Source organism: Bos indicus, chromosome 4 (assembly GCF_029378745.1).
Source record: "Bos indicus isolate NIAB-ARS_2022 breed Sahiwal x Tharparkar chromosome 4, NIAB-ARS_B.indTharparkar_mat_pri_1.0, whole genome shotgun sequence".
NCBI classification, from domain to species: Eukaryota; Metazoa; Chordata; class Mammalia; order Artiodactyla; family Bovidae; genus Bos; species Bos indicus.
The window spans coordinates 77,375,397-77,398,561 of record NC_091763.1 but is presented as its reverse complement, the minus strand read 5'-3'; the positions used below and the strand labels follow the sequence as shown (position 1 = coordinate 77,398,561).

General features: G+C 57.7%; 1 protein-coding gene across 15 annotated transcripts in view; it reads right to left on the bottom strand.

The window, feature by feature from the left end:
• CAMK2B (calcium/calmodulin dependent protein kinase II beta) overlaps positions 1-23,165 on the bottom strand; it is a 92,517-nt gene that overhangs the window by 25,787 nt on the left and 43,565 nt on the right. For 14 of the 15 annotated variants that reach the window (XM_019958933.2, XM_019958934.2, XM_019958935.2 and 11 more), the window contains exons 3-6: positions 15,557-15,616; positions 9,781-9,835; positions 5,570-5,635; positions 204-276 (exon numbers count right to left, since the gene is read on the bottom strand). In XM_019958933.2, coding sequence (XP_019814492.1) covers positions 204-276; positions 5,570-5,635; positions 9,781-9,835; positions 15,557-15,616 — 254 coding nt within the window. Of the gene's footprint in view, positions 1-203; positions 314-5,569; positions 5,636-9,780; positions 9,836-15,556; positions 15,617-23,165 lie in introns of all 15 variants that reach the window. The other variant, XM_070788012.1, reaches the window with a different exon arrangement.

The following is a 23,165-nucleotide window of genomic DNA, read 5'->3' as shown; positions in this document are numbered from 1 at the left end:
ATGTGCCAATGCACATGCACACACATGCACACATATTCTCATAGGCACACACCTTCACACAAAAATACACGGGAACACACATATGCAAACATCTCCCCCACACACGTGTCTTCTGGTGCACTGCCCTACCCCCGAGCCTCCCCTTAAACACGACATGCAGTTACAGACGACAGACACCTGGCACAGAGCGGGGGGGGACTCACCTTGAGGTCCCTGTGGACGACCCCCATTTGGTGGCAGTGGAGAACCGCCTCCAGGATCTGCTGGATGCAGTGACTGCAGCAAACAGCGGGCGCATTAGTGCGGATGGCCCCTGAGGAGTGGGCGGGGTGCAGGAGAAGGGTGCTGTGTGGGAGTGGTGGGATCTCCAGCCCAGTGGGGGCCCGGGGGAAGCAGGGAATCACGGTGCTGCCTGCCTGGGAGACGAGACGCTGGCTAGCAGGGGGCCTCTGGGGCTCCCTCTTCACCCTCAAAGGTCAACACAAGGCATGCCCTCCCCTCTAACCAGGCCCACAGAGGAAAGATGCCTGACCTCAATGCACTCCACCCCAAGCTCAGGCTGGCCATGCCTGGCCCTGAGCTGGGTGCCCTTGCGGAGGGAGGCCAGGGCTGAATCTACACTCTGCAAGGCAGCTGGAGACCCAGACAATGGGAGGGGAGGGTAGAGGTGAAAGGGCAAGGGAGAGAGGGCAGGCCAGTGCCACAGTGCGGGAGTGATGCCCTAGGCACCAGTGCCCTTCTCTGTTCTGAGGCTGTGCTAACGCTCCAGTCACCAGCACACATGTGTGAGAATGGGTGTCATTTCATTAAAATAAACTTCACGTCCACGCTGGCTGCTGGCTGCCGTGCTAGACAGCTCAGCTCCATAGCAGCACTGGGGTCTCTGGGGGCAGCCTGGCACTATCCAGGGCCCCGAGGGGCTTCCTTCCAGATAAGGGAGAAGTCCCAAGCCTCCTGGGGCATCACTGGTTGGAGAGAAAGGCCCAGGCTCTCCCCAGGCACCTCCCACACCTGGGCTTCAGCAATGGCCCTAGACATCAGACCCAGGTGCCTCCAGACCTAGATGCCCCCAGCCCTGGTGACCTGCACCTGCCTCCTCTAGGTGGTTGGGAAGTATCCAGCTGCCCCCAGCGCCAGGCACAGACCCCTGGAATTCCACAGCGCCCCTGGAGCATTACCAGCCACCAGAGACAGGCATGCCACAGGCTGCCATAGCCCATCCCTGGGGTCTTGGCCCCAGCCCCTCTGGTGGGGGCGAGGGAGGCACAGGCGGGACTGCTCCTGCCGCGGCTAGACCGGGGAGGTGACTGAAGGTCAGCTGGAGGGATGGACTTTGTTTTCCTAACAGCAAACTCAGAGAAGGGACGAGAAACCAGGAGAAGGGACAAGAAACCGGCCCATGTTCTCAAACAGCTCTGACCACAGAGCAGGTGGTCTCCACCTGCTAGAAAAGTAACCTGAGTGTCCACCCTGAGGAAACCTAGACCTCAGAGTCCTAGTGATGATGGATTTCCTGAGGTTTATGGGATCAGAAGGAGCTAGGCCCAAACCTGTGGGTAACAGTTCCCCAGCAGCCCCTCCCCTTAGATGCCTCTAAGGGCTGGAAACCCCACCCCCGCCCCAAGCCCTTGAGCTCTCCTGTCCCACCTGCTCCCAGGGCCTCCCTCCCTGCTTCTGTCCCTCCCACCATGCTCTCATCTGCCAGCCTTGGTCTTTTGTGGTTCTCACCCTCATCCCTGTATCCCCAGCTCCATATCCAGCCACTACCAGCCCTCCTGAGACTGTAGACATGGGCTCAGCCCCTCCAGGCTGCCCCATCAGGGGCCTCTTTCGTCGTGGGCAGAACTCAGCCTTGAGGTCTGGGGAGCTCCTCTGGGGTCAGGACAAGCCACTGGGTGGAGGCAGAGGCCACAGGAAGCCCCAGCACTTGCAGTTGAGGCCACTGAGCCAGGGCCCCGGGGCATGGGGCACTGGCTTTCCCAGTTCCTGGGAATCTGAGCCCTGAGGAGCCATGCTGGGACATCACTGCATCCTCCTGGAGCTCAGCCCTGAGTCTCTGGACCACCTGCTCACTGCAGCATCCCACCCCACCCAGGGGTTCAGGGACCCTCAGGTCGACCAGCCCCTGCCTGTGTTGCTGTGGCCAGACCCTGGTTCTGCCTCTGGGGGTTGTTCACCTGAGCTGTGTTCCCTGCCAGCCATGTGGAACCCCAAGCCTTCCTCCACACCATCAGCAGTCCTCACAGCCACAGGCTGGAGTCCCCTGGGCCACTGGCCACTCCCTGAAAGCCCTGGAATGACCTGGCTCCAACCTCAGGCCTGCTGAGACCCCTGCAAGTCTTGATGTTAGCTTTGGGTCAATCCCACCTTCTTTCTTCACCCTCTTGACCTTGCCTCCGCTCTCAACCTCAGGACACTCTCTAGACCTCCCTCTATGTGGAGTGAGCTCGGGGCTCCCACGTCATCCCCACTGCAGTCACGTGGCGGCCCTGCACTCTGGGCACTGGACTGTGGCCTCCGTGACCGCAGAGGCATGTTAGTTCTCTCCTCTCATTGTGTCCTCGGCCTTGCAGGAAGGTTTCTTGGACCCGGGAGGCACCTGCTGCAGCACCAACTGATACATCAGCTCAGATGTGGGTGGGCAGTGCCCTCTGTCCTCCTCCACATCCCCTCCTGAGGATTCAGGGCTCCAAACTCGTGCCAGGATGGGGTGACTACACCTGCTGAGCCAGCACCAGTCTGCATCTCTCCCCGGACATCCTGGGACTCAGCCCGGCTGCTGAAATCAAGCCCTACAGTTCTGACACAGCCCTGTCCACCCATCCTGCAAGCCCCACCCCAGAGAAAACTGTGCGGGTATGCCCCTTCTCAGAGCCAATGTGGCAGCCCTGGCCTGTCTCCCAAGTCTTTTCTTCACAGCATCTCTGGGACCATCGGGCAAGTGGCCTCCACAGCCAGCAGGTAGATGGGACTTTCATGTGCCTGGAGAGCACCCCATTCCGGGCAGCCCACCCTCCAGGGACCCCTGGAGACAGCTCCTGGCGCCCTTCTCAGCCTGCTCCCACCCTGGTCTCCAGTCTGAGACCAGGGCCTTGGGGAACATGAGACTGACTGGCCCGTCACAAGGTCCCTTCTGCCTTGCATTCACATTATACCATCATCCTCATGAGGACTCCTTTCAAATGGAACAGTTTAGAAAGTCACTTTGTGGTCAGAATTGCTCCCCAGTGTCATTCCAGATGCTGGCCGGTCCTGGACATTATTCTCCTGGTTCCAGGCTCTGCTGTTACCTGGGATATAATCCTTCCCCTCCCTTCCTCTTCCTCCTTATCCCTCTCCTTCTGTCCTCCCGCTCCTCCTCCAGGATCAGCCAGCATTCTCACACACACACCCCAAGCACCTCTCATGAACCATACTGTTTTCAGGGTTTTTTAAAAATGGATTTGAACTTTGCTTTCCCAGGTTTGAAAAAAAGACCCCTCATTTTCCCCACAAACTCCAAAATAAAGATTCCACTTTCTCTTCAAAGGACTCTCCAGCCTTCTTGGTCAGAAAAGCATTCCGAAAAGCTACTCCTGCCTTGCGTCCTCTTCCTCTAGAGATGTGACTCTTCAGGAATTCATCAGATGCTCAGCTCTGAGCAGCATGGCCCCAGACAGGGCCCTGGAAGGGGGTGGGTGTGCTAGATGGGGGCCAGACTGCATCGTGGTTAGGGAGGTGCCCACCACCCTGGCCAGGTGTCTAGGGCTCCAGTTTCAACACAGCCCAGATCCCTTTCAGAGGAGGTCCCCAAGGGAAACACCCTCCCAGAGTGGGAGAAAGCCTTTACCCCCGCTTTCTGCCAGAGCTCCTAGTGATGCCCATTGGTGACCACCCACATGGGTATCCACATCACTCTCTCAGACCCTCCTGCCTATAAGCTAAGCACCAACACAAAGGTCAAACACACAGTTCCAGGGGCCAGGATTCCCAGCAAAAACCACAGCCAGACATACGGGTTTAATGCGTGGGGCTGGCTGGGAGAGATCCCCAAGAGCGGCTGCCTCTCACCCTCTTCCTCATAGTCTGGCTACCAGCAAGGTGGAGCCAAGGAAACTGAGCATTTGTTGGTGGCGGGGGACCCAAACTCCAGAGAAGCCTCCACAACAGAGGCCCAGGGAGGAAGATCCAGATCCCTGCCACCCTGGACGGGCGGGAGGGAGCCAGAGAATTGGAGGGGTGGGGTGGGGCGGAAGCGGGGGCACTGGAGTATATGAGGCCAGGAGGTGAGAGTGAGCAAGGGTGGAGATCCAAGGACAAGGTGTTGGGGGGCTGGGGGACGTGGAGTGCGGGGGTAGAGGTGGGCACGGGGGCCTCCCAGCCAAAAGCAAGGCTCCGCTGTGGGTCACATTCCCTCTCCAGCGAGACCGTCCCCAACAGAGTGCAGGAAGGTGCCAGGCCCCAGGCCGTGCTCCGTGGTGGGCACTGAGGACAAAGGAGCCCTGGTAGGATGCTCCAGGAGGGGGAAAAGAGAACAGCTAAGGTAAGCCCTCCCGCACCCCCAAGGCAACCGGGGGGCACCGGAGGCAGAACCGGAAGGCAGCCCTCCTTGTCTGGGTTCTGCCCCAAGCCATTCCCAGGCTATCATGAAAAGTGAACGCCCTTCTTCAAGGAGCCTCAGGAAAGCAGCCAGTGCCCATGTACCCTCGGGAGCCAGAGCCCCGACTGGCCACTCCACCCCACGACAGACCCCAACACCCCACCCAACACCCGCCAGGCCCCTGGCCTCATGCTGCCCAGGTAGGGGCCTGGGTGACACCAGAACCACTCCCACCCTCTCAAGGGGACTCAGGCTGTCACTGACAGGCAAGGTCGTCTGGGGGTGCACAAGCCAGTCACAAATAGCTACTTGTTAAAATAATATTGATTAGAAAGGCAATACATATTCATTAAAGCCCCAGCAGCCTCGCTGCAGACAGCATGTCTGAAAACGTCAGTCCCCTTCAACTCCCCCGTGAGGGCTGATAAAGTCCCTTCACCTCCCACCTCAGGCCCTGGCTTCCTGCTCACTGCCCCTCAGGGAGCCCAGGAAGGAGGGCCAGTGGGCACCTTTCCCACCAGCCCAGGCCCCCATGGCCTTCCCTTTCTGCCTCCAAGGTAACCTTGGGAGGATATCACAGAAAGGGGTTCCTGGCCTGTCTTGGGCAAAAGCATTTGGAAACTGTGAGTCTCCACAGGGAAGGCCTTGGTCAGACATCCTAGAGGGGCAAGAGGAGGCCCACCACCACTCTCCGTCCGCTCTCCCACCACCAGCCACCCCAAGGAGAGCCCCTCTGTGGGTCAGTTCCCACCCTGGCGCAGGCTTGGGCCCTCTCTGACTTGGGACACGCGAGCTGCTGGCCCCCACCCTGACCCTAGAACCTCCCCAGAGGGCTCCGAGCAGGGCTTTCGCCCAGCTGACCATCTCCCTGGACCATGTCAGGGACAAAGAGCACGAGAGAAGATGGGGGCCAGAGGAGGAGCAAGGCTTAGGGAGGGAGAGCCAGGCAGGAGAAGACGGGGAGGAAGCATGCGAGGGCTTTACACCCACCTGGCGTCCGCCTCACTGTAGTACTCTCTCGCCACAATGTCCTCAAAGAGCTCCCCACCAGTGACCCTGTGAGAAGAGCAGAGAGGGCCCCTCCATCACCATCACCACCCTCACCCCCACCACCATCACCTCCACCCCGTGCTCATCATCACCACCACCATCTATCTCCACTGCCCTCACCTCCACATCCCCAGCACCACCAGCACCTCCATCTCCAGATTTACTCAGGACTGACATTCCCCTCTCCATGACACTGGTCTCTTAAGCTCAGAAAACCGAGCCTCAATGATCTCAGTGACTTTCTCAGAGTGGGCAGCCCAGCAGGAGTCTGTTCTAGGCCTCTGCACTGTTACCCAGGCTTTGTGACTAATTCCAGGCCTGAGGAAAACTGGCTGACCCTCCTCGAACCCCCCAAGGCCAGCGATGCGGCCCCCGAACAGGGCGGAGGGGCCAGAAGAGACAGTGGGTGTCGGTCACGCCTCGTGACCCGGTGGGTGAGGTCACAAGGCGTTCAAAGTCCCATCTCCAGAAAGAGAGTAGGACCTCCATCCACACACTCTCTTGCCGGTTGTCCCCTGCCCAGGAAGCAGCCTTCAGGTCCAAAGGTCAGGATGGACCCCCCTGCCCAGGGCAGAAACCATTGCCTGGAGAGCCTCAGGGAACCGAGCAGGGATCCCAGCCACTCAGGATCCCCTGGCTGAGAATGTGGGTGTGGACAGCAAGGCGAAAAGCAGTGGCCAAGGTTGGATACACAGGGGAGCAGGAAAGCTCAATCCCTGGGTCTGTCCAAGCTCCTCATCCCACTTGGCCAGCTCCAAGTCCACCAGAAGGTCCATCTAGAGCTTTTCTACGCCTGCAAGGTCTAGAGTCTCCCTCCCGTGTCCTGTGGGGACACCAAGGGACACACCCTCTGCAAACACACCCTCCTTCCACACCGCCTCCAGCTGTGCTGGCCCCACATGTTGGGATCTCCCCACTTGCATCTCAGTTCCCACTCATTCTTGGGAGCTGGGGCTTGGGTTGGCCTTGTTTTATGCCCAGCACTCAGGGCCAGGCTGGTCCACGGTGACCACAGGTGTGGGCACTGCTGAATAGTGGCCCTGGCGTGGGCAGGCTGTCTCTTAGAGAAACACAAAACTGAGGATGCAGTGAGTGCTAGAATGCCCCTGCTGGAGGCTAGATGCTGGCCCTCAGATCCTGGGGCCAACTACCCCAGTAGTGAGGAATTTTTAGGGTTCCACTTTGCCATTGGAGGAGACTAAAGCTCAGACCCTGATGATGGAAAGATTGAAGGCAAAAGGAGAAGGGCAGAGGATGAGATGGTTAGGTAGCATCATCTACTCAACAGACATGTATTTGAGCAAACTCTGGGAGACAGTGGAGGACAGAGGAGGGTGGCGTGCTGCAGTTCATGGGTCGCAAAGAGTCGGACACGACTAAGTGACTGAACAACAACAAGGCTCAGAGCAGGTGACTGTCCAAGGAAGCAGAGCCTCATGTGTCTGTGTGTGCTTGTGTATCCATGTGTACATGTATGTGTGTGGAGCAGGAGGATGGAGTACTAGGTCCAGCCCAGAAGAAGAGGACTCGCTGTTTATTTTTCTGCACCCACAATTCACAGGTCAGGATCTGCAGGCCCCAAGTCCAAGCACAGGGCAGAGAGGAAAAGGCCACAGGTACTGACCAGGGCTGCAACAGGGGCATGGGGAGCCCCCCAGCCCAGTAGGTCCTGCTCTGAGCCAGGGACAAGACTTCTGGGTCCCCACATCCACAGGAGGCTCCAGCTGTGCTGACGAGCGTCAGGGGCCTTGTGGTCCAGGGTTGCAGGGCGGGGAGTTGGTTGGGGGGAGCGGGGGGCTACCGTCTCAAGCTGGCCAGGAAGGGCATGGTCTGGAAACCAGCATTCTCCCTTTCCTCAGATCCCAGCCACTCAGCATGGCCAATTCTGGGCTGCAGCCACAGCCTCCAGGGGAGCCCCTTCCTCTGTCCCCAGGCCTGATCTCCAAGACCACGTGACATTCTGAGGCATGGAGAGTGGGGAAATCTGTCAGTCCCCGAATCCACAGAGCCCCCCCAAGTCGCCTAGGTCCAGGGGTCTCCTGAAGGTGATGCCAACTCAGGCCAGACACTTCTCCCCAATTCTGGGGCCACAGAGTCCCAGAGGGTCCACAGTGTGGCACAGGAAGGCTGCGTGGGGCTGGGCGTGGGAGTGGCAGGGCCTGGCAGCATCTCTACGCTTCCACTCCTCCCCTCTCCCTCCACAGCCCCCTACTCTGTGCAGGCCCTCCTGCCCCTACCAAACAACTGCCTGAGGCCTAGCGGTGTCCTGGATGCCCCAAAGAGGCAGCTTCAACAGGCCTGAGGGCCACAGTGGTTTGTGGGGAGGATGTGCAAAGCCCAAGGCCTCCCTCCTCCCAACTGCTCCAAACATACCCACCAGTTTCCTCTCACCAGCCCCCCTCAGCCTTTCCCACACCTGCCTATTGCTTGAGCCTATTGCAGGAGAGTCAAGGCGCTCCCACACTCGTGCATGCGCTTGCATGGGTGTGCATACATGGACACACACGCGCACCTCCATACACATCATTCTCTCCCCTTCTTCTGCTCCTGAAGCCCACACACCCTCCTGTCTGCTACCAGGGGCCTGGACTTGGCCACCCTCCAGCCCGGGGCCTCTATATTTCCTGGAAAAAAGCTGGTGGAGCTTTTGGGTCTGGGGACCCACGGGGGTGACAGCAAAGGGTCCATGAAACAGAACCTTCAGGGCACCGCCCTGGCCCAGCACAGGCAGTTGTATCACAGGTCAGCCTGGTCACCTGGCTGGTGTCTCAAAGTGGTGTCTGGTGGGACACAGGGGACTGTGGGGGACAGTTCAAGCATCTCCTGACCAGAGGACCCCAAGTAGGCCAGAGGTTCATTCCTCGGGCCTCCACACCCCATGGCCCAGGCATCTGTCATTTGAGGGAGGAGGTCCCTTCAGGACACACCCTGTCCCCGTGGCCAGGGCCCCCGGGCTGGGCTTCCCAGAGGCCACACGGAGCCACCCCAAACTACGACTGCTGGCCACCGCAGGGTCCCGAGTCACGCTGACTCAGGACAGCTAAATAGAGCCCCGCTCAGCCGGAGCTGTCGGGGAGTGAGGTGATGAGATCACTGCTTCTAAATCCAGCAGGAAGTGAGAGGAGGCAGGGGCCCCAGACGCTTTCACTCAGCACGGCTCACACACACATGTGTGCACATATACACCCATGTAAACACTGAACGAATCACACATCCACCATCTACACCCACCCCCACAAAGAACACATGCAAATGTGCACACACGTGCATGTATGATTTGTGAGAGTGGATATATATGCACACACACCCCCCACAGATCATACGCATGTACACACACATGCACATACACACCCACAAGCCACGTGCATGTGCACACATGCACCCGTGGACACGCACGCAAACAGGTACATTCCCCCACAAATCATCTGCACACTCACACTTTAGGCAATCATACACACACTCTTACATGCTGACGCCAACATACACCCATGCACACTTGTGTATGTTCACACCCCACATGTCCACACCAACACACACACATTCACACACAAATCACACATGTACATGTGTTCATACAATCACACACACATGCACACACTGAAACCCACTCATGCACATGCCCCCACAGATGCCTGCTCATCAACATATATGAATGCACACACACAATCACAAACACACAGGCAGTCTTATGCACCCAAGCATACACTCATGCCAGCCCGTGGGCCCCAGTGCAGCAGTGATGAGAACACCAAGGAAGGTAGCAGAAGACCGAGGGCCAGACCATTCCTCCGGGATCCTTCCCTCCCTCCTTGCCCTGCCTTGGCCTCCAGCACACCCTGTTCTGGGTAGTCGGGAAGGGGCCCAGCTGGGCAATCCCATCCCTGGGGGATTCCATACACCAGTGCAAAGCCAACAAACCAACGAGGCAAGCTGGTGGGTGAGGTGACCCAGGAGTCGGGGGGCTGTCTACCAACGAGGTAAGCTGGTGGGTGAGGTGACCCAGGAGTCGGGGGGCTGTCTACCAACAAGGTAAGCTGGTGGGTGAGGTGACCCAGGAGTCGGGGGGCTGTCTACCAGGGCTACGAGGGGCCCAGCCCAGGCCCAGCGCTGGGAGCGGACGAGAGCCCGTGTCCCTGGGCTCCGGCACTTACAGATCGAAGACCAGGTAGTGGAAACCTTCCTCGGAGATGCTGTCATGGAGGCGCACTGTGGGAACAGGAGAGGCCATGAGCAGGGGCAACAGCCCGGGGCCCACCCATGCTGCCCAGACACTCACAGGCCCACAGCCAGCAGCACAACCCTCCAAGGAGGGTGCACCACACCAAGGGCCTGTGGCTTCACACAGTTCAGGCTGGGGAGAGCCCAGGTGGGCACCGCAGGCAGAGTCTGAGGGGTAAGCCGTGGGCCCTTCAGGCCAACTGGCCCCAAGCCAGCATTCAACGGCCTCGAGGGTCTGGTCTTTCCTTTCTTTTCCTTTCCTTTGCAGGAGGGAGACCCAGTCCCCTCTCAGTCCCTGGCCAGGTCCCCTGCTCCCAAATGCAGCAGAGAGCCGCAGGAGGGGGCGGGGTGGGGACGAAGGCCCACACCTCCAGGACTGGAAAGGAGCCGCTCAGGGACTTCATGGGAGAGGAGGGCTGAGGGCTCCACTGCCAGCCCGTCAGGATAGGCTGAGGTGGCAGGGACCCCTGGTGGAGAACCACCTGCCCGGGGCCCAGTATAGCATCACTGCCGAAGAGTCAGACCCTGATTTCCCACTCCAGATCCTGCAGGGTCAGCAGGATGGTGCCACGGCCACGCACGCCCTCTCTGCTTTAGTTCGTTTCCCCCATCTCCTGAGCCTGGAACAAGGCCTGGCCAGAGCTGTGCTGGATAGGAGTGGACGAATGAATGAATGAGGCAATGAGTGAGGAAGATTTCAGCACAAAGAACACAACTCCAAGGCCTCCTTTTCCCTAAGCTGGAGATATGCCCGGCACTAAACGGCAGGTATTTCTAGGAAACTTTAGACGCTTCCCGGGGGTGATAGATCCTGCCTTCTGTATCAGAAACCTTCAGTGTGCCCATCAGTAACCACCCCAATCATCCTGAGAGGTTACAGATGCAGCAGCTGGTGCACAGAGAGGGCAGTGACTGGCTGAAGGCCACACAGTTCACACAACGCTGAGCAGCGGTGTGGACAGAGCTCCCGCTTGGGCCCTCTGCTCCCTGGGTCTCCCGGAAGTCTTGCTCTCCGCCACGATGGACGGGGCTGTGGGAGCTGGAAGAGTGAAGAGTAGGCTTATCCCAGGCCCCACAGGTCCCTTCCTCATGCCCTCAAGCTGCTCTGGTTTCTAGCTGGCTGTCGGCAGCCTTTCTTCTCCAGCTCTGGACTTCCTAAGGGCCCGCCAGCAGGGTCCTCACATCAGGAACCCCAATCTGGCTACAATGGCCCCAACCTCAGGCAAAGCCTGGCTCAGGGAGCAGGTCTCACTCACTCCCAGAAGGCAGGGCACCTGGTCACTAAGGATAAAGTGCATGGGTGGCTCCAGGGGGCACCTCCTCTCACACCCTGCTTCTCTCACCATCTCCCCTATCCACTGCTCGCTCTGGATCTCTCTGCTCAAGGGGCCGCTATCCAGCTTCATCTGATCCAGATCCCGGGGCCAACGCCTGGCACCCTCTCACTCCCACCCAGACCTCAACTCTACCAGGCGGGTCTGCACTTTCCTAACATACAACAGACCGCCGGCTCACTGCGCCCTCCTCCAGGACTCTCCTGCAAAATCACTGAGTGAAACTCTCCTCCCGCCAACTCCTTTCTGGTGGGGCCCAGCAGGGCAGCCCCTCTGAGCAGCCTCCCCTGCCCCCAGCCGCTTCCCCTGGAACTCCAAGCAGAGATGGGCCCAGGGTGGAAGGGGGAAGGGAGTGGAGGGGTCTGCCTCTACCACCCTGCCAGGCCTGCAGACAGCACCCCCAGGGGGACACTCCTAGGGGGACCCTTTTCTCTTCTCATGCCGGGGAATCCTCCTTCCCCAGGGGAGTCCAGGGGTCAATAAATCTGGGGTCCTGATGAACTTCCCCTCCTCCCCCGCTGTGGAGGCCACCCCTGCCCTCAGGCCCTGCCCCCTCGGAGCAGGTAAGAAGGGGCTGGCAGGACCCTCAGCCTGAAAGTCAAGGCCATGTGCACACACTCTCCCTTTTTTTCACTTAAACATTTTTAACATTTAAAAAATAGTTATGTACTACTTTAATGGTTTAGAAGAACACCCACCTAGCACAACAGACCTGTGATTTCACAGACGGGGCTAAGTAAAAGACGGAATTGTCACAGAATCTATTTAAGTAAAAACAGTAAGTAAATAACACTGCGGGTGACATACAGTGGCTGCAACTAGAGTCCAGGTAGTTCCTGAGAGTCCAGCCTGGGAGCAAGGGGCTGGGGGACACCAACAGCCACAAGGGGGTGTCAGGAGCCCCGGGACAAGCCTCCCACGGTGGGGCTTGCTCCTCCAGGGGCCACACGGACCTCCTGCCCCTCCCAAACTGCCCCTCGAACCCTTCCATGGACTGCAATACTGCAACAGGAGGAAGGACCCCAGGACCTATCATATGATCAGCTTTGGGAGGGAAGGGCTGTGGATGGCAGCATGGGTCCTGAGCTGTCAGAGACTGGAGACCTTTTACCCTCCACTCCTGCACTGGCCGCCTCATCTTGGCAGGAAGTCCTCCCAGGGCCATCGTACTCCCTGGTGCCCACCTGCCCAGCTCCTAGATGGACTATCCTGCAAGGGAGGGCAGTTCCAGCCCTGGAAACCAGGAGGTGGGAATTTGCCATCCATAAGCCAGGCCCAGGAGAGAGAGGGTCAGTGTGCAGAGGGGAGGCTGGAAGGAGGCTGAGGGCTGCCCTCCTCAGAGTCAAGGCTGATGGCTCCACTCACTCCTGATGGGGCCCATTTTAAAAGGCTGTAGATGGTTCTGCCTACCATGGGCTCTGCTTATTCTGTCACCCACAGCTCCAGGGGCAGGGAGGGAAGCTTGGGACACGCTCACCTGCTGAGTGGCAACCTCTCAGGGTGGCCACGGCCCACCACTGAGGTGAGAGTGGAGGAAGCCTTGCCCTTGGCTAAGTCTCCACTCCAGGCACCCACCAGCAATGGGAAATATGCACTGAATAGGAATTCCAGAGACCCCAGGTGGAGGGGGCCGACCTCACGGACAGTCGGGTACAACACGGACATGTGTGTGGAGGGCACAACCCACAGTGAGGCCTTGGAGCTCATGTCCATCCTGGATACCCTGGCCTGTTTCCTGGGGACCCACATGCTGCAGTGGGGCTGCCCAGTCCCCACAGTGTACCCACACAGGACACTATGCCAAGGCAGCCCTCACCTGTCTCCTCTGCCCAGGTACCTGCTTGTCTCTGCACAGGAACTAAAGCCCCAAGAGTGGTGCGGCTCTGCCTGTGGGCTGCTCCCTGGGGGCCTGATTCTGGGTACCCGCTCCTGATCAGACAGCCCAGCCAGCAGCCAGGAGACACCGTGTGCTACCGTGTTGGCCATGAGGGGCATTCACATCCTCTGATGAGCCTCCTTTAAGAGGAGAGCTGGGCTCCTTCAAACAAACAGAATAAGGCAAGGCGGCGGCATCACCGCTTCCTGACCAAACCATCAGAAGGCATGGTGCTTCCTCCAGAAGTTAAACACAGAAGCACCACATGGTCTAGCCGTTCCACTGCGAGGTTTACCCTCAAAGGACTGAAAGCAGAGATCCAGAAAGAGACTTGTACACCCATGTTCATGGCATCGTTACTCACAATAGCCAACAGGCAGGAAAAGGCCGTGTCCACTGACGGATGAGTGGATAAGCACAAGAAAAAGGCCGAGTGTCCACTGATGGATGAGTGGATAAGCACAATGTGAGACACAGACACAGCGCATATTATTCAGCTTTAAAAGGAAGGGAACTCTGACACCTACTACAACAAGGATGAGGCCTGAGGACGTTAGGCTGAGTAAAATAAACCGGTCCCTGAAAGACAAACACGGTAGGGTCCCATTGATGAGGCTCCTAGGGTGTCGAATTCATAGACAGAAAGCAGAATGGTGGGTGGCAGGGCCTGGCGGTGCGGGTGGGGGCCAGTGTTAACAGATGCAGAGTTTCCACTGGCGATGATGAAAAAAGTTTTGAGTACAGATAAGGGCGATGGTTACATAACATGTGAATGTACGTAACGCCACAGAACTGTACACTTAACACTAGTTAAACTGATAAATATTGTTCTGTATATTTTGACACAATTGGGAGGCACTCTCTTCCTTGTTCTCCTTCCCTCACCATCTCTCTGTCTCCGTCTTTATCTCTGTCTTTTTCTTTCTTTCTCCGTCTCTCTATGTGTCTCTCTCTGTTTCCCTCTGGCTCTGGCTCTGGCTCTGCTTCTCTGTCCTTTTCTTTCTGTGTGTCTCTCTCACTTTCTGTCACCCTCTCTGTCTCTGTCTGTCTGTCTCTGGAGCCCTGAGCATGGCTGGCTCAGAGCCAGGCCACCTGCCCAGCTGCCCCAGACCCCCGGACTCAAGAGAATCCTACCCTGCTGTTGCTGTCTTAAACGTCATAGTAAGTATTGAACAAAAACATTGATCCCGTAAAATGTGTGGCAGCCTCAATCACTCAGCTGAACTGCTCTTGAATCCACAGAAATGGAGAAAATCAGTGCCTGTTGGTTGAGTTTTGGGGTGATTTGTTGTTAAGCCTGGACCACTGACACACTTGTGAAACACTCCCAGTCCACGAACAAGAAGACTGGGGCTCTGAGCAGTTCAGTGATTGCTACAGCTTCTCTGGGGGGGAGGCGGGACCTGAATCCAGGTTTCTGAGCTCCAAACCTCTGAACACTGCCTCGGAAACGAGGGCCTTCACAGCTTATGCCCTGCTTCCCAGGGGAGCCCTCTCAGCTCTTCCCAGGGTCCCTCCCTGTGGCCGAGGCCCTGGTCTGGGAGTGGCATGGACACGGCTGCTCAGCACAGCCTGGCACCCCTTGAAATAGAGTCCTGGGAACCATCCCGGTGCCTGAGTCAAACATGGGTGAGAGGGCCCAGGAATCCACCCTGACAAGTTCCCTGGGTGCCTCTGAGGCCACAGGCCCACCGTCCCCTCTGTGTCTCCTGGCTACCTCCCAGTGTGGGCAAGGTCTGGGTCCTGGGCTCCTCAGAAGTCCCTATAGGGATGAGAAGTGAAGAAGGACAGGCAGCTGTGCTGTGGGGTCAAGGGGCCCCTCACAGCTGAGGCGGGTGGGCAGAAGCTGACAGGCCCCAGGAAACCTGCACCGACTTCCGGGGTCTGGGGTCCCAGCAGCTCCTGTGACCATGTCTAGGCTGAGTCTGTACTTAGTCTGGAGGTTGCAGAAAGAAGGGACCTAACGCAGGCAGGGCAGCACATTCCCTGAGGCCAACATGCGGGTTCCGGGAACTCCGCGGGCCCCCAGGGCAGCTGATCCCCACCCCAGACAGCAGTTCCAAGAGCCCTGGGCTTGGGGAGAGCAGAGGTCCTCCAGAATCAGACCTCGGTCCTCAGACCTCAGACCTCAGAGCTCAGGCTGGGGCTGGGCTGGCTGTGGTCTTTGGTTTCCAAACTTTTTTCCCTGTAATCAGGCCATCACATTGCTTTTCTGAAGCGTCAGAATGTTAGGCTCCTGTGTGTTATCACCAGGATCTTGGCACAGAGTTACAGAGTGATGGGCAGGGACACATCCAGGAGGAACCCGGCCTTGAGGGGGCTGCCCCAAAGTCTGTGCAGGAATCCCTCTGGGTCAAAAGGAAGAGATGTTTCCAGGGGCCTGAGGGTGGGAAACCTCAATGGGGAAGGAAAGGGACGCCTTTAGGGTCCTCCTGCTGTCTGTAATGGTAGAGCTGGGACCCCCCCTCCCCACCTCCCACCCCACCGTGGGCCGCTCACCAATGTTGGAATGCTTCAGGAGACGGCAGATTCGAGCCTCTCTCTCCAGCTTCTGGTGATCTGGGGAGAGAAAGGGACACAGCATCACCTTGTGACCCTGCAGCCAGTGGCACCCTGGAGCCCCTCGACAGCATGCTGGACGGGCGGCCAACGAGACTCACGGCTGGGGCACGTGGCCAACACTTCCTGAGATGTCTACACGGCTGACCACCACCTGCTCAGGGGACACGTCAGGTTGTGCCCCCTCCCCACGCCCGGACCCCCAGCTGGCAGCGCTGGCACTGGAATAGGCTGCCCAGGGCCTGGAGCGAGAGGCCCGGGGGAGGCATGGTTGGTGCTCACTCGGGGCCAAAAGTTTCCCCCACGTGGTGCAGAAAGAGAAAATGCCGGCTGTCAGCAACAGAACTGACAGCACCAATTTAATCCTTTCCTTATCTGTCCTAATTCTGTTCTCTGTGGAGCTTTCTGCTGAGGCCTAGTTTGTTCATCAGAGGCAGCCGTGGGCTGGCAGAGCAGCGCTGTCGGCCGACTGGGGGCGTCCGACCAGTGGGCGGGGTCAGTCTGGGGCCAGGCCTTCCTCTGGAGGGACATGTGTGGAAGGATGTGTGACCTGGCAAACCCACCCCCCACCCCACGCACAAACCTACAAAACACAGGCCTGGGTTTTGACGGGTCCTGGTGTCGATGCCAGGTCAGCAGGAAGAAGGGTCAAGGCCTCAGAGGACCTTCCACAGGATCTAACTTTTTACACAGGCAAGATGAGGCTCCCTAAAATTATGTTTTAGAGAGTCCTTTTGAAATTTATGAAACAAAGTGGTCATGGGTATGCAACATGATCCCCAGATTTTCAAAATGGTAGACTTCGGACCAAGCCTTAAAAATTAACAAGCATTACTCAGTAAGCTTGAGAGAAATAAAAATTCCCTAAGTCATCCAAAAAAAAAAAGCCTCAGAAGGAAGTCGCTCCAGGCAAGACTGCTACTGATCCTGAAACTACCCCTCCTCGCTCCAGCCCTGTGTGCCTCCTTCCACCCCCAGAAGCACAGAACCTCAATTCCCTGCCCCCAAGGGCTGAGCAACTTATCAGCCAGAAGTTTTATATTTCAAACAAACAGAGGTGCCAGGAGGATTTTTAAAGCTGATGAGATTATAATGGCAAAAAACTGAAAAAAAAAACCACAAAAACCTATTTCCACTGACCAGAGAAGGCAGAAATAAATCACACAACAGAACACACCCATCCGTGTGCATATCACCCCAGTCTCCCAACATGAGGCCAAGTGGAAGAAGCTGCTTACAGAGGAAGACCCAAACTGCACTTCATTCACATCGAGGCCAACAAGCAGGGCACTGGCACACGTGCGGCCGGATGGCGAACAAAGGCGGGGGATCAGGAAGGGGGCTGCCCCGGGGTGGGATGTGACTGGAGAGGGGGCGTCCGGGGCCTGGAACACCTGCCCCCACCCCTGCTTGCCCTGGGCCCTTCACAGTGAGGGCCTGAGGACAGTAATATACCAGAGAAGCCCACAGGATCACCTGATTCACTAGGGAAGTCCTGACAGCCCCACTAGCGGGACTCAGTTAATGGGCTAATCACAACATGTTCTCAGAAGCAGTAAAGCCTCTGGGCAGGCCTCCTCAGACCTGCCCGCCCATCCCTGGCTCTGCTGGGAAGCGGGTGGACTGCGCAGATGGGGAAGACCCAGCCACCAAGTCTTCCTGTAGGAAGGGCGCCCCCTTGCCCATTCTATGGTCAGCTCTCACTGGGCTGCATGATGGTGGTGGGCTGGGAGCCTCAGGACAGCCCTGAACATGGACATACCTGCAAACAGGCATGTGCCCTTTTAGAGAGGGGAAAGTCATGCCTGCAGACAGAACATCTCCAGGAGATCCAGCAGGCTCTCCCTCCTCTCAGGATGGGCACTCAGCCCGCCGCCCCCGACCCCCGCCGCCGCCCGGAAATGCTAACACTTCCCTGAGCTGCTCATCTGGCTCCCACCTGTCTTTCCAGACCCCTTGTGACTGGGAGGGCTCTGGCAAAACCACAGGGCAGTGGGTGGGCCTTCGGGACAGACCTGCACGTCTTGCCTCACTCCATCTCCATCTTGCCCTCACCTCCATACCCAATGCAGCAAACGCCCCCCATCCTGCTGGGGGCAGGTACAGCATCAGTAGACAAGATGAAGCCCGAGTCACCCACCATTCGGAAGGATACGTGGAAAACAGCTACAGAAGGACACAAGCGGCGTGGCTTCCACTTTTCCGCCTGTATGAAGCTCATAAACAGGCTTCACCAAACCTAACAGGGTGGGGGTCAGGGTCCTATCTGCGAGGCTCATCTAGAGGGGAGGGGAGTGGTCCTTGCAACAGCCAGGATGGCAGCTCCCCCGCAGGCCGGAGTTGGGAGGCCTGGAAGTGCAGGCTGGTGGGTTCGGGGGTTGTTCTGTTCTTGCTTAGTGTTTTATTTGACACTATCTGAAGACTTTTTCAAACTTTAAGCTGCAAGAATAGCACAAAGTGCTAATGGATGGGGCATTTCTGTATCATCTCTGTTCTTCCCATGCACGTACTAACTTCCTCTGCAGCATGAGCAAGTAAGCCCCATACTTCATGTCCTCTCACCAGGCTAACAGCTCGGTGTGTGTTTTGTAAGAACAAGGACGTTCTCTTACGTAATCTCAATGCAGTTACCCTACTCACTAAATCCAATGCAGATACAATACTCAGTCCAACCTACAGTCCATATTCCAGTTTTGTCCCTGTCCCCATAATGTCATAGCTCATTTCCTCCTGATGTGGACGGCTAATGAATAGCTCATCTACATGCAGACAGGGCCGGAGCAAGGCTGAGGTCAGAAAAAGCCCAGGATGGTAAGGTGAGAAGAGCAGGGGTGGTCGTCTTTCCTGGAAAAATTGCCTGATTGCAGTCATAAAATTAAAAGTCAGGAGAAAATTCATGTGGAGACCCATCTTTGGGAAGCAGATCATTTTATTACTGAGTCTTATCATCAATGGCAGAGCCCCATCCCAAAAATCTTGACCTACTCCTGAGTGTGTTTGGGGGATGAATTACTTGTTTGGGGCCAAGAAGGGGCACCAGGTTGCCCAGCCCAGGTGCAGATGTCTACCCCATGGCCATGCAGGTTTTTGACCCTCTTGGCTGTCTCCTTTCCATATCAGGCACAGCAGCACTTGACCAGAGAGCAGCTCTGAAACTCTGTATCACAACACATGTTCTAAGTTGGTCAAAGTCCAAGTGCAGGCATCTCATTAAGATCATAACTGCTTTGCTGTGGGTGGCAGAATTATGAGTAAGTTTATTCTTTATATTCTTTCCCCACCTTTGACAACAACCTTGTGTTACTTTTGACACAGGGTAAAATATTGTTTTGTTTTGTTTAATTTGGTCCTGTCTCCAGTAAGCACAAAGTCAGTGGTTAAATATGATGAAGGTGTGTTCTAAAAGCTGCTGAAATATTTGCCCTGAAATTAAAAATCTAAGCTGATATTCTGTGACCTTGGATGGGAATCAGAAGCCATAGGAAGGGGCTGGAGAAGGAGGCTGTCGCTCTCCGGTCCAGTAGGCTGACCTCGGGCCAGGCATGTGGCCGTGGGAGGAAGAACCCAGCATCCCACTCTGCCTACATCCTCTGATTTGCTTTCAGATCTTCCTGACCAGGAATCGAACCGGGGTCTCCTGCATTGCAGGTAGGTTCTTTACCAGCTGAGCTACCAGGGATGCCCCTCTACAAAGTCGAGGAGCTACTATCCCTGAATTTCAAAATTAACATCGTAATAGACAACCATAGACATGGTTGGGGGAGTCAAATTTAACCCAGTCTGCTTCGCACAAGAAGTGCATCCCAGCCCGAAACTGTCAGTGAGAACCTGGGAGGACACTCCACCTAAGCCGTCCCCTGGTGGGCAGCAGGACATATGATGGGCCAGCGACACTGAGCAAGCTCTGTGGCTTCTCGGGGCTGCTGCACCTGATCAGCCTGCCACCCGCCTCCCTCCCAGAACTCTGGCCCCAGAGACTTGTCTGGACTCAGAAGACCACAGCAGTGACCACCAAGCAGCCCATGAAAAGAACACAGTCAGAAGGCTGCCCACCCCAACCAGGACCCCTCAGCATGCTGGGCACCCCAGCCTGGTGCTCCCTCCTGAGGGAGGTCCAAGAGTCCTCTTGAGCAGCCAGACCCTGCCATGCCCACTGCAGTGATGTCCTGGCTGGGCGGGCGGTGAGCGACCTCAACAGAGGCCAACCAGCAACTTCCAGGGCTCTAGAGGTCATGGGGGCATTGAGCCCAGCTGAGAGGCTCAAAAAGGCCCTCCCAGAGCTGCGGCCTGGTGCCCCTGAAGGGTCTGGGTGTCCAGAGCTGCCCTGAGACCCAGGCACCTGCTGCTTGTGACTCACTGCCATGTCAGCTAGTGTTCAGTTACTAACATTGGTATGTGGCTCGGCATGTGTCCCACACCTGTGCAGGTTTGCATCCAAGGATGAGTGAGCCCTGAGAATCCACCCCACTGACACCCCTATGCATCCTGCCCCCAGACAGTGTTGGGCCCCCTCTCCCACATTGGTTCCTTCATCTCCCCTCACGCACACTGGCTCTCGGGTCTCAGGGTAACCTCTGAATCAGGGTGTGGAAGAATGAGGGGTCAGGGAGTGAGGGTGCAAGCCAAACTCCCTCCAGCCTCCAGAACCCCACCCTGTTGAAGGGAGGCCTCTCTCCCCTCCTCCCACCCACAGACTGAGCATGTCCCAGGAAGCCCGGGGACACCCATCCTGGGTCCCAAGGAGTAGAGCAGCAGTACCATGAGCCCCAAGGACAGCAGGGTAGGGGGTGGGAGGACTCACGAGGGATGCCAGAGAGGGGGTTTGGAGGAGTCTGCCAAATGGCAACTCACTCCAGTACTCTTGCCTAGAAAATCCCATGGACAGAGGGGCTTGGTGGGCTACAGTCCATGGGGTTGTGAAGAGTCGGACAGTACTGAGCAACTTCACTTTCACTTTTCACTTTCATGCACTGGAGAAGGAAATGGCAACCCATTCCAGTGTTCCTGCCTGGAGAATCCCAGGGACAGGGGAGCCTGGTGGGCTGCCGTCCATGGGGTCTCACAGAGTCAGACACGACTGAAGTGACTTAGCAGTAGCCAGCAGCCATTCCTGGGGGTACAGCTTCAGTTCTCACACCCCCTCTGATGTGATGCTCTAAAAGGGAACTCCTGAGTTCAGCCATCTTGTAAAAGCTCAGGCATCTTATGGATCTGCACCCATGGAGACCCACCTAAGTATCTGTGGGCTGGTAGCCAAAGATGACTGGTGTGGTGCGTCTAGGGCAACCTGATGCACACACATGACGTTTACACCTGCTCCCCAGAGTCAGCAGAGGCAGAAACAAGCTATTTATTTCTCCTGCCAGAGAAACACCCCCTGATAAAACACAGCATTCACTTACACCCCATGAAAGTGCTTATCCAACAAAACAAAAAGATCTTTGGTCAAAGACACCAGCTACATGGGACCTGTGATCAGCGGCTCCTGCACCCTAAGCTCCTGCCACAGCCCACGAAGCTTCAGCCAGCAGCTCCGCAGCCTGTGTCCCTGGCAACGCAGGGCCTGGAAGCTTCTGAGTGATTCTACCTTGATCTTAGTGCCAGGCGTGCCCCCCATCATGGAGGTCCCCAAGGTGGGTGGCCAGGGGACCCGGGAAGGGAGGTGGCCCGGTGCAGTTCCCAGACCCCAGGAGGCCCCAGGAGGCGGGGACAGGTCCATTTGGGGCTGCTACTCTGTTGTAGCTGGCACCCACCACCCACCAGGAAGGAGATGGGCAGGGGACCCCCAAGGAGCAGGACGGGGCTGGCGCGGCCACACACAGCCATCGGGCCGCGGGCGCCACCTGGTGGTCTCAGCGTTAACTGTTTCACTCTGATGCCCTGAAGAATGGCAGCGGGAGACTCAAATCAGCTCTGTACTATCCTAAACTCATCAGTGAGGCGGGCGCCCCCAGCCACAGACCCCCCAGATGGGAGAACCTAGAGCTGAGTCAAGAACGAAGAGGAGGCTGCTGAGGGCAGGAGGGGGGATGCAGCCCTTGGAGGCGGGAGAGGATGCCTGCACCCTGCAGGGTGGGGCACAGTCACGGTGCAGGAAACAGGCACCCAGAGGGCTGTGTCCCCAAGATCAGGACTGGACCCAAGGCCCGGTGACAGCTGTCATCCCCACCCCCCAGCCTCCACCTGCTCCCTGGCTGTGGGTGACTCACAGCAGAGTGGGGTGGGGGGTGAAAGGAGCCAGGAGAAGGGCGACAGGAGGGACGTGGGTGGGTGGCTGGCCCCTTGCCAGCTGCCAGGAGCAGCAGCAGTGCTGTGACCGGCAGAAGGACACCCGTGAGGCGCCGGGCGGGGCGGAGGAAGGACAGGAGGCCCAGCCACCGGGAGGGGCTGCCACCAGCTTCCCCCGGCTCAGCCTGGGACAAGTGAGGAAGTCAGAAGCGAGCATGTGTCATGCTGGATCGAACACGAAATCCTGCGTGGATGGTCCACACTACCCAGCACATGGAGGGGGCTCTGGGTTGCTCTCTCCTCCAGGGTGGCTACTGGACTCCTGGCCAGGGACAAGGAGGCTGGAACATATCAGGGCACCGGCTAGAGGTCATGGGCCACTGTAGCTGCTGCCTAGGACACCACACCAAACCTGGCAGCTACTGGACACTGAGCCAACGGGGGTCCAAGTGACACATCAGGGTCAAGCCCCAACCTGGGGTCACTCCTGCACAAAGTGTGGAACACCCACCCCTTGCGGCTGAGGTCTCAGGGGAGAAGGGTGCCCACAGGGAAGGGGTGGACTGGGCCGGCCTTCAGGCTACGAGGTGTGGGAGTGTGTGTGTGGCCAGGCCCCAGGCAGCGACTTGTCTGTAGAATCACCCGCCTGAACATGCGGTGCGGGCGCAGCAGGAAGACATAGCTGTGGGGTGCCCAAGCAGGAGCCCCTGCCCTCGGCTGCCTTCCTGTCCTCACCTGAGCAGCTGTGACCGAATGCCAGGTGTCCTGCACCAGCCAGAGACAGAGCCAACCCTCCCCCAGATGGGGGGATGCCAGATGCTGATGCTGCCCACCTCCAGAGATTGAGGAGAGCCGTAGCCTTCAGAGGGTGGCAGGTAGCTCCCACATCCTATCCTGTGCCCAGCTGTTGGCTCCACAGGGTGGGTGCTGCCCAGGCTCCATTTCCTCCAGGCTAAACCACATGTGTGGCAGGCTCACACCAACATCATCAAGCTGGGGCACGGGAGGCTCACTTATGGGCCAGACTCAAGTGACCATGGGGATACTGGGCACAGGGCCCTAAACAGGGCCAAGCTTTGTGCTTCGAGTCTCTTTCCCATGTGTGAAAAGGGTTAGGGAGTGTGTCCGGAGAGAGGCCACCGAAGAAAGGAAACCCCCACTGCTGGCCCCTCCCTCAGAAGCTAGCCCCTCCCCGCAGCCTGCCCTGCAGAGCTGGGCACCTGGCCTGTCATCCTCCCTGCCTTTCCTGCTTCCCTCCTCCAGCCTCTTTCCAAGGCAACACTCAGCACCCCAGCAGTTGTCTCCCCTCTCCTCCCCAGGG